This window comes from Trichomycterus rosablanca, chromosome 9, assembly GCF_030014385.1.
Source record: "Trichomycterus rosablanca isolate fTriRos1 chromosome 9, fTriRos1.hap1, whole genome shotgun sequence".
NCBI lineage: Eukaryota > Metazoa > Chordata > Actinopteri > Siluriformes > Trichomycteridae > Trichomycterus > Trichomycterus rosablanca.
This window is the reverse complement of record NC_085996.1, coordinates 35,359,469-35,373,506: the sequence shown is the minus strand read 5'-3', so window position 1 is coordinate 35,373,506 and position 14,038 is coordinate 35,359,469. Positions and strand designations below refer to the sequence as shown.

Below are 14,038 nucleotides of genomic sequence, written 5' to 3'. Positions count from 1 at the left end.
AAACGCTGCACAACGAGAAGAGGTGACCGGACCCTGAGGAAGATTGTGGAGAAGGGCCGATTCCAGACCTTGGGGGACCTGCGGAAGCAGTGGACTGAGTCTGGAGTAGAAACATCCAGAGCCACCGTGCACAGGCGTGTGCAGGAAATGGGCTACAGGTGCCGCATTCCCCAGGTCAAGCCACTTTTGAACCAGAAACAGCAGCACTGGACTGTTGCTCAGTGGTCCAAAGTACTGTTTTCGGATTAAAGCAAATTTTGCATGTCATTCGGAAATCAAGGTGCCAGAGTCTGGAGGAAGACTGGGGAGAAGGAAATGCCAAAATGCCTGAAGTCCAGTGTCAAGTACCCACAGTCAGTGATGGTCTGGGGTGCCATGTCAGCTGCTGGTGTTGGTCCACTGTGTTTTATCAAGGGCAGGGTCAATGCAGCTAGCTATCAGGAGATTTTGGAGCACTTCATGCTTCCATCTGCTGAAAAGCTTTATGGAGATGAAGATTTCATTTTTCAGCACGACCTGGCACCTGCTCACAGTGCCAAAACCACTGGTGAATGGTTTACTGACCATGGTATTACTGTGCTCAATTGGCCTGCCAACTCTCCTGACCTGAACCCCATAGAGAATCTGTGGGATATTGTGAAGAGAAAGTTGAGAGACACAAGACCCAACACTCTGGATGAGCTTAAGGCCGCTATCGAAGCATCCTGGGCCTCCATAACACCTCAGCAGTGCCACAGGCTGATTGCCTCCATGCCACGCCGCATTGAAGCAGTCATTTCTGCAAAAGGATTCCCGACCAAGTATTGAGTGCATAACTGAACATAATTATTTGAAGGTTGACTTTTTTTGTATTAAAAACACTTTTCTTTTATTGGTCGGATGAAATATGCTAATTTTTTGAGATAGGAATTTTGGGTTTTCATGAGCTGTATGCCAAAATCTTCAGTATTAAAACAATAAAAGACCTGAAATATTTCAGTTGGTGTGCAATGAATCTAAAATATATGAAAGTTTAATTTTTATCATTACATTATGGAAAATAATGAACTTTATCACAATATGCTAATTTTTTTTAGAAGAACCTGTATATGTTTACTGATATAGGCCTAGGATTTCGGTACAGTGATCGTCAGTGGTTTATGTATGTAGTGCTCTTGTCACCTAGGTAACAAGGTATAGGAAAATATAAGTGGCTTTAACTTGCTTATCTTAAGTTCACTTCATTCTGATTAGGGTAGCAGATTGGATTTGTAGCCCAGCTAGAAACAGGGTGGGGTTGCAGTGGCTCAGAAGGTCATCTCACCTCCCAAGATGCCACTGCCAAATGCATAACTGTAAATGTAAAACTGCAAGACATCACACAATACTACATTTAGTCACATACCTAAGGGCAATTAAGTAAAAGAGGCCACCTAGTGGTATGTTTTTGGGATCAAACCCTGGACCCTGGTGCACACGTGTGTAATTGAAATATGGAATGTTAATGTCTGTAAAAACGTATTACTGTATTTTGGTCATTTAGAAATGTAAATCTATAGTGCCATAAGCCGATTTATACTCCAAACACGAGATGTAGCTTAAGCCCGTCATAATCAGGGTCAGGTACGTTGGTAGGAGGAAAAGCTACAGGGCTACAGTTAGTGCTGAACGACTGGATCAACAATACAGTTGATATAACAATTTATTATATTTTTACACACGGACAGTATATTGTTGATAGTTGTACTTGCTGCAGCAAGTAACAAACCCAGTGTTGCTTACAGTAACATTACTGGAAATTATTTCTTTAATCTGGAAGCTGTTAAATATTTTTGTAATTGTATTAATAATGTTTAATATATTTTCATACACTTCAATAATATTACGAGTAAACTAAGCCATTACAATTGTCTGCCATATGTGGGCACTTAAATCCAGATTGAGGGCACCGAGATAAATATTTGTATTTAACAATATTAATTCCCTGTGTTAAATGAATTATTTAAATTTTTAATGTAAGTTTTTTGTGGTGGCCAGGCAGTGTTTTGCATGTTGCTTTATCTAAATGAGTTAAAGAAGAACAAAGTGAAATATTTGTGTGATCAACTGTTCACTCAATAAATGTTTTTTTCACGTTCCTTTTCACACAGTAAATGTACTTATTTTTTTATTTTAAGAATGGTTTAATAAACATGATCAAAGAAACCACATTTGATTTTTCTCAAGTACAAAAACAGAAATATCAACCATCCATTTAAACTAAATCAGTGTTTCACTGTTTTTATTACACGTAATGCCTCAGTGCAGGCCTGTACTGTGAGAACTGAGACTGATGGGAGAAAGTGCTGCTAAATGTTTACATCACAGGGTTCATGGCATCATAGAGCCTCTGCACTGCCAGCTCCAGCATCTCCTTTAGAGACTCATCATCTGTGCTGGTTTCCTCATAATCTACTGTCTGCACACAGAAACACACAGGGTTTTAAATATTAATACAACATTAATATACAAGCATCTCCCACATACACCGATAAGGCATAACATTATGACAACCTTCCTAATATCGTGTTGGTCCTCCTTTTGCTGCCCCATAGGAACAAACTGTGATGCTCTGTGTATTCTGACATCTTTCTATCAGAACCAGCATTAACTTCTTCAGCAATTTGAGCTACAGTAGCGCGTCTGTTGGATCAGACCACACGGGCCAGTCTTCGCTCCCCACGTGCATCAATGAGCCTTGGCCGCCCATGACCCTGTCGCCGGTTTACCACTGTTCCTTCCCTTGGACCACCTTTGATAGATACTGACCACTGCAGACTGGGAACACCCCACAAGAGCTGCAGTTTTGGAGATGATCTGACCCAGTCGTCTGTCTAGCCATCACAATTTAGCCCTTGTAAAATTCACTCAAATCCTCACGCTCGCCCATTTTTCCTGCTTCTAACATCAACTTTGAGGATAAAATGTTCACTTGCTGCCTAATATATATCACCCACTAACAGGTGCCGTGATGAGGAGATAATCAGTGTTATTCACGTCACCTGTCAGTGCTCATAATGTTACGCCCAGTCGGTGTATCACATAATATAAGTCAAGAATTCAGAGTTTAAGAATTAGAATAATAAGACAATTAGACAACAATTAGACATCCACTCAATTAAACATAACCATTTTAACACAGTACAGAATGACACTCACCCTTGCTTCCAAATTGATGCTGGCAGTCCTGCCGTCTACTGTTACACACAGATTCTGTTTGTCCTTTAATTCGACACATTCCTCACCAAACATGTCTCTGTACATTATAATACAACATATGCACAATCAATATAACATATTAACATCACTGTACAATTGATAATAATCATGAATTGAAAAATGTCCTTACTGGAACATGATCTGTAATCTGTTCTGAAACATATCAGGATCCATTTTCTCTTCTTTGGGATGCATAACTGAAAAGACAATCAGAAGGAATGTATTTTTCCATCCACAAATGAATGTACGTATACTGTGTGTATACATGAGGTGAAGCTAGTTTTGAAGAAACTCCAGTGACCTGTACAGAGCCCTGACCTCAGCCACACTGACAGCTTTAAAATGAACTGATACATCAATTGTGGCTTGACTGTCAGTGCCCAGCCATTCAAATGCTCTTTTGTCTAAATGGGCACGAATTCTCATCAACATACTTTAAAACCTTATGAAAAGCCTTCTTCTGTTATTATAGCTAAAAGGATCACATAGAGGTCACATCAGAATTTAATCAGAAGCTCAGTGATGCCCTGATCCAGGTCTGGGAGAAGATCCCCAAGGAGCATGCCCAGATTTTCTCAGGAGTGCGTACACACTACTAAGTTACATAATGAGTTGTCAGGATGAAATTTATGCAAATGGGATCAGCCTCTCATTTAACTTTTTTACTTTGATGTTTGGTGTGATTCTGAACTCAGGCCTCAATGGGTTGATCATTTTGGTTATCATTCACTGGAGTTACGTCAGTTGTTCTTAACAAATTACACAATTAATATCAGTAAAGATATATATACACATACATACACATTTAAATATACAGCTCCATATCCCAGGCATGCTTCAATTATATTATAATTACAAGTAATACGTTAAAATCATACAGCAGAATATTTACATTTTGGCCTGTATTGCTGCATGTGCCTGCATGAAAATAACCTTATGTATAATCAGTGACCTGTTGCTTGTGTTATCGTTACTTATCGTAAATATATGCTTACTTTTCTGAGCTTTTGGATTGGACTGCACCTCCAGAATTACTGTGGTTACTGCATCTGCATACATATCATTCAGAGGATTTGCAACCCACTGTAACACACACACAGACACACACACACACACACACACATTAGCAACCGTCACAATTACACAGCGTTACGTAGGTCCAGTTGACCTCCCCCCCACAGTAACAGCCTACTATGCATGCCTGTTTGGGTGCCAGGGTAGGTCGATAGCACTGTTTGTGATTTTAACCTAAGAGCTGTGCAATGGTATGGGGGCAGTCAGAGTGCCCATGCTAACTCCTGTCCACTGTCAAAACTATTAAGTGTGCACAAAGGTTTTGGAATTGTTATTGTGATACACAATGACTGGCTGATAGAACCGTGATAGAACGTGAACAAGGGAAAAAATGCAGGGGTAGAAAAAGTTAGTCACAGCTCTCCAGAGATTGGCTTCAAAAACATTTCATTAGGGCAAATTAAGTCGTATAGAGCAGCGATTTACAAATATTTAATTATAATTTTTCTCTCATTACTTTCATGTGGCTACCCACCTAAAAATGGGTCCCTGAGAAAAATTACAATACAAGAACGAGTAACATTACATTGTGTTTGTTGATGCATGCTCAAGGTACACGAATCCACAAAGTTGAATCAGTTCATCTGGACACAAGTTTGTTGTAGAGATACGTTTCGTCACTCAATCCGAATGACTTCTTCAGTCTGAGCTGGTGGTGAATACCCCAACCTTATATGCAGCCGGTTTGCATAACGACCGATCACTGCCCATTGCATAACAATGGAACCGGTGATCAGGTCCATATGCAGGTCCATATCAGGTCCATACGCAATTACATTGTGTTGCCTGGGTTGTGTAGAAAATCATGAACAAACTGTGGGTCGTTTGAAAAACCCTGATATAGAGAAGCAACACAGCCACAACAAGTGATTCCAGGATAAGGAAACTTGCTGTAAACAATGCAAACCCTCCAGTCTCCACATTTTGCAGTTCACTAATTATCATACCATATTTATCCCACAGTTCTGAATTTAATAGCAAAACAAATTTAATTCAGGAAGAAATTCTTGCTAATAATCTGGCTAACTGAATTAAGCATATCATATTGAGTAAATGCTGAACTGACTCCCCTGCTTTAAAATCTCCACATTTTTTGGTGAGCATGTTCATATTTGTGCATACTCATATGGCTGCTCTCACCTCCAATATGACCATGTTGGCATCATGAATTAAATTGATGCTGTTAAAGACCCTCAGTGTGGTTTTCTCCGCTGTCTCCACCTCCTCCACATGCCCTAAAACACAAACACAAGCATATTTAGCTATTAAGAAACTTTCCTTTTCTCACACCTCAGACTGTGAACAGTTTCAGAGTACCTACCTGCTAAGTGACGTAACTGGCTGTGCAGTAAGGACAAGGGTCCAGTAAAGGGAATGGCTTGAGTCTGCTTCACGGTACTCATAGACAATTCTGTATAATCTACACAGCAAAAGAGCATTCAACACCAATATTCTTTCTTTTTTTATTTGTATTTTTATATTTGTATTCTGTAAAAGTGCTGCAATTTACTGGAGAGATCCGAGGGCGTGAGGATGTGATAGCTGAAGTTACGTTTCACCAGGATCCCTGAAACCCTTTGACCCTGCACACACTTCTTATCGGCAAGAGAGCCCATAACCTAGAGGAACACACACAGGCACAATTCGAACAAAAACAACAACAAAAGGGTAAAAGAACAGTTTGTTGTTGATGATTTTAGAATCTCTAGCATAAATTCAAACTTATTCTCTAAATGACCGGTTTCCTCAGGTAGTGCTGCATGTGACTTGACCAAATTCAATCTAAACCATGCTATCATTTAATACATGTGTGTGCAGAGTCTTGTGATGGGGGCCAAATGGGGAAAAATATGCAACCACAAGCCACAAACTCTGTAATAAAACAAATAATTAAATAAAAGAAGTACTTATTTATTTATTAGGATTTTAACGTCATGTTTTACACACTTCGGTTACATTCATGTCAGAAATGGTAGTTCTCATTACACAATATTGATCAGTTTAGAAGTTTAATGTCAAACACAGTCATTTACAATTTTGTATCTCCAGTTCACCTCACTTGCACGTCTTTGGACTGTGGGAGGAAACCGGAGCCCCCCAGAGAAAACTCACACAGACACGGGTAATACATGCAAACTCCACACAGAAAGGACCCGGACCGCCCCACCTGGGGATCGAACCCAGGACCTTCTTGCTGTGAGGTGACAGTGCTACCCACTTATTACTATCAGTTGCACTTCCTTTTTATTTGACTTTTTTTATTGATTGATTTATTTCACTCACCAGTCATTAATCCTAATGGTAACATCATTATACATTATTATACTCATTCATTAAAATAACTGTAACGTTTGAGTTTGGGAGATAATAGGATAGGGAGCGTTTTAGAATGTTTATATTTTATGTAATAGCGACACCCTGTGTTCAAACTAGGATTTTCATTTTTTTTTATCTGCCCAAGAGGGGCAACTTTAATTTTATTGCCAAACTACCCCACAGAAACTCATAAATTCCTAACCTGTGTTACCCTAACTCACAAATAGTTATAGCTGGTGAAGCAGTTATGAAGAACAGCAGAGTCAGCGTAGCTATTAAGATCTTCCCATATGGGGACGTTGTAGCCTAGTGGTTAAGGTACTGTACTAGTAATCATGAGGTCACTGGTTCAAGCCCCACTAATGCCAGGTTGCTGCTGTTGGGCCCTTGAACAAGGCCCTTAACCCTCAATTGCTTGAACTGTATAATGCCGTAAATGTAATGTAATGTTAATTAATGCCTTAATGACCAGTAATATAATTTTGTTAATACATTATTTTATTATATCATACTGGGCAAAAAAACCTCTTATCACTTTGAAGCAATCACATTTATGCTGTACTGTGAATGGGTCGCCCTGTACATGCAATCATAATGGAATAAAGACAAAAGCAGTCAACACCTCAGGCTTAATTCAACACTGCACCTATTAAACTAAAATATACTATCATCTCTGGATCAAGCCTCACAAAACCATAATAAGTGTGCTAGTTTACAGTAGTTTTACAGTAAGTGAAGAAAACTCCCTAGTGAACGAGTGAGACAATAATGAAACGACTGATGAAGTAGGGCAGAGTTCTCACCTTGGCCAGTTTCTCTCCTCTGAAGTTGAGTGTGACCGCCTCAGTGTTTCGGGGATTATGCACCTCAATGTGAACCTCATCATTATCCTCATACTCTCTAATAAGAGCTGCCTTCAGGCGAGCCATCTCATTCTGCTCTCCATGAACCAGGATCTAAACACCAGATAAATCACTGCATCAGAGGTGTATTAAACAGAAACAGAAAAAACAGGGTACGGTTCTAAATTCTCACCACATGGGGTGGCTTGAGTGCTCGGATGAACTCGCTGGTTTGCTGATAGTCGGTGTGAGCAGAGAAGGAAATGTAGTCCACAGACATCTTCAGCTGCAGTTTCTGGCCTGACATGGTGGTGATCTCCTCCGGCTCAGACATGATGTGCTGTACACAAGTCAGTCAACATGAACATCAGGGAAATTATTGTACAGTTGGAATCAGAACTATTTAGAATGGCAATTAATTGCAATACACAATAGAGAATTGGAAACAACTAAATCGGGGAGATAAAGGGCAGTGATAGCTCAGTGGTTAAGGTACTGGACTAGTAAACAGAAGGTTGCCACCACCAAGTTGCCACTGTTGGGTCCCTGAGCAAGGCCCTTAACCCTCAGTTGCTCATTGTGTAAGTCGCTTTGGATAAAAGCGTCTGCTAAATGCTGAAAATGTAAATGTAAATAAAGGACTGACTGGTTAATGTGAATGATTAGCTCTACTAATGAACATGTATTGTTTAAATCTATAAAATATACCCAATCACACTCCGAATGCTCCGGAAAGTGTAAAGGCTATTTAAATAATTTATATTTATAATAATTATTTATGCTGCTAATTGGCTAATGTAAAATGTTAACCAAACTGCAATCGGCTCATGAAGCAGAAAGACCGGACTTTACTGGGCTGTGAAGGGCTCCTAGGGATAAAAAGTCAGTGCTGTTATTTTTCTACCTTGGCCAATGTTCCTTCCACACAGTAGCCAGCTATAATGACACCATTTCTCTTGTCAGTGCACCAGCTCTCGAACAGTTCTCTAGAGAGACCACTCTGCATCATACCAGGAGATGCCATCACCACACTGGGGCCAATGTCATCAAAATGGTCCATGCTCTGGAAAAGAAAATAACATGATCATGAGCATAAGTCTAAGTGCTACAGAAGTGACGCTATGATTTACACACTTTGTGTGCCAAGTTTTTCACCCTTTTTGAGTGTGTATCAAAACAACTATTTCAGTTATGTTTTAAGTATACATTTCCTTTTTCAGTTTTGCCTGCTTTTCTGTTTGTTGGTGGTAGATTTGTCCTTCCACTCCAATGTCTGGCGCTCCTTTACACCTTTAGACTGACCCATACCAGGGTTTTTCAAACGACCCACATTTGCCCATGATTTTTTATGCGACCCAGGCAACACAAAAAATGCATCTTATTCCTTTCATCATTCCTTCGCATAGTTTGTTTGTTTATTAGGATTTTAATGTCATGTTTTTACACTGTTTTTACAAGGTTTATCAGTTCACAAGGTTATATCGAACACAGTCATGGACTATTTAGTATCTCCAATTCACCTCACTTGCATGTCTTTGGACTGTTGGAGGAAACCGGAGCCCCCAGAGGAAACCCACTCAGACACGGGGAGAACATGCAAAATCCACACAGAAAGGACCCAGATCGCCCCACCTGGAGATCGAACCCAGGACCTTCTTGCTGTGAGGTGACAGCGCTACCCACTTAACCACCGTGCGTTCCCATAGAAGCTTCAGTTTATGTGCCTGTTATAATCTGTTTGTTTAATTATTATTATTTTTCTCTGCAACCTATTTTTGGTTTGAAAAACTCTTATCTATACAACTTTAAAACGAATTTAAAGAAAGAACAGCTAAAATCAGATAAACTGTTATACTGAGCCCATTATATTTCTGCTTGCTCTGCTAGCTGTCAAAATAACAGGAACCACTGGAATGAAATCAATTAAGTTAACATTTTTGGCACTGCAAGCTCAGTAAACACAAAGTATCCACAGAAGACTTATTATTTATATCGCTTTTTTCCCTCCTAAACAATCCACTTATAATAAAAAAACTCTGAGACAGCATAATTCAAACTTTGAATGCTTAACTCCTGAAAATGAGTACTTCTAAAAATTACAAGATGCTCACCTTGAGATTGCTGATGTGCTTGAAGACAAAGGGATTGTTGATGTTGATGGCTTTGCGAATCTTGTCGTTCATGGCGTTAACATAGGTTTGATACACAGCCATACATTTTTTGGCCAATGAGGAGGCATAGTAAATAGGAATGTCATGAAGTTCAGGATGATTCTGCCAGTACTCATCTGTAAGAAAAAAATCACTGTCACTATCCACTAATAAAACAGCAGATCAGTTACAAATACACTCTGTAATCTGGCAATTAGGCAGATAACACTAGGCAGTGGTAGCTTAGTGGTTATAGTACAAGACTTCGCTGCATAAGGTGATGAACGGTGTCCAGAGACATAGCCAATAATGTTTGTATACACACCCAACCAGCCAATGGCAGAGCTGAGAATCAAACTGCAGATCTAAGTAGTAGTGGGCTAGCAGGATTTACTGCAGTGCCAACGGAGCGCTCACTCATTTTTGAAATTATATTAATTAAAAACAGACTTCAGCTTTTTACAACAAATAACATCTGAACACTGAGATTTGCAGGTATACATTTTAAAACAGAACTAGAGCATTGCAATGTTCTCACCCAGAATGAGCAAAAGCTCTTGTGCTCGACCCAGAGCAAAGACAGGGATGAGACAGCGGCCTTCACGATTCACAATGTCATGAACTGTGTTACAAAATCGGGCCTCTCGTTCCTCCCTCTTCTCGTGGATGTGAGTACCGTATGTGGACTCCTGCAAACAACGTTAAAATAATAAATGTTTCTGTAATTATGTAAAATAATCCAGTGTAGCACAGAAAACAAGGTTGGGTGAAATTTGGTAGAGTTTGTTCTTAAAGCACTGGATTATAAAGGTCAGTGACTCACTGTGATAAGGATGTCTGGTTTAACACTGGGAATTTCTGCTGCCATTAAGTGCCTGTCTTCTTGACGAGAGAAATCTCCTGTATAAAGAATCTAAAAAAACAACAAAGAAATAACCTTGTGATCCACTTGTGATCTGTATGAAAGCATTCATAAATTTAATAATGAACGTAACCCACCTTTACACCAGCGATCTCAATCATGAACATGGCAGCTCCTAAGACATGCCCAGCATGGTAGCACCAGAACTTAATGCCAGCCACCTCCTTCACTTCATGGAAGTTAATAGTCTCGATCTTGTCCATGCTCTCCTCCAGGTCTGTCTCAGTATAGAGCATGTCATCTGCTGATATATTACTGTTGAATCACAAGAATGGGGTGTAAGAGACTTCTATTGTATTCTTCAACCCAGTCAGCAACACAACAGGAGCAGGAGGCAGTGTTTACCTGACTTTGACATAATCGGAAAGTAGCCAGCGGTATATAGCTTTCGTAGCATGGGTCATAAAAGTTCTTCCTTTAAAGCTGGTTTTCTGTAAAAACCACGGCAGTGCGCCACAGTGATCCAGATGGAAACTACACAAGCAAGAGAAAATGTATTGAAAGCAGTTCCAATTAAATAAATCCAAAGTTACTCTCCTAAATAATAAGAAAATAAACTAACTGGCTGATTAGGAGTAGATCAATTTCAGCAGGGTCGATCAAATCAATGTACGGCAGAGCATCCATGCCTTCTAGACCAGGATGGATGCCACAGTCCAGCTGAGAAAAAAAACAACTCATTAATAAGCTCTGAATAATTTAACATGATGATACATCTTTGTAAGGATAACAGATAAGAATTCATATAATATTATAATAAACGTACCATAATTTTACGTCCCTTGAATTCCAGGATGATGCATGATCTACCCACCTCTTGACCAGCACCTCTGTGATTGTAATAAAGAAAAATAGGTAATAAAACAAGCTGAAAAACAAGAAACTGCGAATGCTATTGATGATTTCAGAACTTTTAACATTTAGTAGCAAACATCATACTCATAACCTAAACACAATTCAGAAAAATCGATCAAGCTGGTGGATTTATCTGAGCAAAAACACTTGCCATGCTAGGGACTCAAAGGTGAGGGTTAATCCCAGGTACCCCAAACCCACTGACCCAGAGATCTTGATCAATCTAATTGAGTAGTCTATGGTTGGGGCGACACATTCTGTATACCGTCTTTGATTCCTCATACCGTATGGATTGTCCAAATGCCGCCATACCAGAGCATAGTTAATACAACAGCTGTAGACTTCAGTAGGCAGCAAATCATTTAATATTTCTCTATAGACAGTCAAGAAAGAAGCTTTCAGAGCAATAATTAAAACAGTGGATCCAGGTTTGTCTTACAGGCACCTAGCACCAAGCACCTAGGCATGCAGACTGCTTCTACAAACATTTGTGAAAGAATGGGTCACTCAGGAGCTCAGTGAATTCCAGCGTGGTACCGTGATAGGATGCCACCTGTGCAACAAGTCCAGTCATGAAATTTCCTCGCTACTAAATATTACAGTCAACTGTCAGTGCTATTATAGCAAAGTGGAAGCGATGGGGAACGACAGCAACTCAGCCACGAAGTGTTAGCCACATAAAATGACAGAGCGGGGTCAGCTGATGCTGAAATGCATAGTGCGCAGAGGTCGCCAACTTTCTGCAGAGTCAATCGCTATAGACCTCCAAACTTCCTGTGGCCTTCAGATTAGCTCAAGAACAGTGTGTAGAGAGCTTCATGGAATGGGTTTCCATGACAGAGCAGCTGCATCCAAGCCTTACATCACCAAGCGCAATACAAAGCGTCAGATGCAGTGGTGTAAAGCACCCCGCCACTGGACTCTAGAGCAGTGGCGACGTGTTCACTGGAGTGACCAATCACACTTCTCCGTCTGGCAATCCAATGGACGAGTCTGGGTTTGGCGGTTGCCAGGAGAACGGTACTTATCTGTCTGCATTGTGCCTATTGTAAAGTTTGGTGGAGGGGGTATTATGGTGTGGGGTTGTTTTTCAGGAGTTGGGCTCGGCCCCTTAGTTCCCGTGAAAGGAACTCTTAATGCTTCAGAAAACCAAGAGATTTTGGACAATTTCATGCTCCCAACTATGTGGGAACAGTTTGGGGATGGCACCTTCCTGTTCCAACATGCTCTTCTGGAAGAATGGTCAAAAATTCCTATAAACACACTCCTAAACCTTGTGGAAAGCTTTCCCAGAAGAGTTGAAGCTGTTATAGCTGCAAAGGGTGGGCAGACATCATACTAAACCCTATGGATTAAGAATGGAATGTCACTCAAGTTCATATGCGTGTGAAGGCAGGCGAGCGAATACTTTTGGCAATATAGTGTTTGTATAGTTGTTCACTTTTCTACAACAGACCAGTGGTCAAGCTGTACAGTGGAGTTTGCAAATGTCGTTTTATTTGTTAAAGGGAGAGCTATTATTATTTATTTAATAATAAATAAACAATAAAAATTGCAACAGTTTCATGCGTATTGATTCCATCATTATTGTGTCATTTTGTGGGGTCAAGCAAAGCTTATAGTTCTCAAAACCTTCATTATATACATGGTGAAATTAAAACGTTTTATATTCTATGTACTTATGGCAGTAGAATAAGCCACAGACATATAAAAAGTCCCAGTCATACAAAAAAAAAACATTTCGTGATATACCGTGAAACCGTCGGAATCTTAAAAAATACCGTGATACAAATTTTTGGTCATACCGCCCAGCCCTAATCTATGGTACAATAAACCTCTTACACATGTCAAATGCTTCTATAAATAAATCACCGATATGCTTAACTGGTTTACTCTCTAAATACACCTGCATTGTGGTAAACCTTTCATTCAGAGTCACATTAGAATTAAAGAGCAGCCAGATAACAAGTCCTTAAATAAAAAAATAAAAAGATTTATGGTTTTATAACTGTTAACTGTTTTGTTTAGTTTGAAGCAGTTAGAGTGTATAAACTAACATTTACCATTATTGTGCATATAGGCTAACAACTCACTGTTCTGCAGTTTGTTTACAAACATTTCTATGTAGAATTTTATAAACGAAATAATAATAAGATTTTATATTCTTTTAAGGTAAACTAGCTGTGAACCACTGAACTAAGGTGCTAAACATGCTAACGCTAATGCTACATGCTACAGCCAGTCTGAATTCACTTACAAAGGTCTGATTAGGAGCTGATCGCTCTCCTCAGCCGGAACAGCTACGTCTGATTTACGCTTTGTAGCCATGTTAATATAAACACTTGTAAATACTTCTAACTGCTTTATTTACTTCATGTTTTACTCAATCTTTACTGAATAGTAAATAATACAAAACACATTGGCGCTTTCTGCTGAGCATGAGCTTTATCAACTTCCTGTACTGCCTTATTTCAGAATAAAGGTCTAACTTCATAATAAAACTAGAATTGATTGATTTATTTATTGGGATTTTAACGTCATGTTTTACACACTTTGGTTACATTCATCAGTTCACAAGTTTAACGTCAAACACAATCATGGACAATTTTGCATTTCCAATTGACCTCACTTGCACGTCTTTG

The 14,038-nt window shown here is 39.5% G+C and overlaps 1 protein-coding gene across 1 annotated transcript; it reads right to left on the bottom strand.

The window, feature by feature from the left end:
- Positions 1-2,232: 2,232 nt before the first annotated feature.
- Positions 2,233-13,785, bottom strand: cpsf3 (cleavage and polyadenylation specific factor 3). The gene is made up of 18 exons (XM_063001418.1): positions 13,654-13,785; positions 11,308-11,371; positions 11,104-11,201; positions 10,887-11,015; positions 10,619-10,796; positions 10,443-10,532; positions 10,158-10,308; positions 9,581-9,756; positions 8,374-8,532; positions 7,663-7,809; positions 7,431-7,583; positions 5,822-5,930; positions 5,633-5,731; positions 5,452-5,546; positions 4,233-4,320; positions 3,368-3,434; positions 3,178-3,274; positions 2,233-2,437 (listed from the first exon to the last, which is right to left on the bottom strand). The coding sequence occupies exons 1-18, from the start codon at positions 13,722-13,724 to the stop codon at positions 2,336-2,338; spliced, it is 2,073 nt and encodes a 690-aa protein (XP_062857488.1). The 5' UTR covers positions 13,725-13,785; the 3' UTR covers positions 2,233-2,335.
- Between the last annotated feature and the right edge of the window lie 253 nt (positions 13,786-14,038).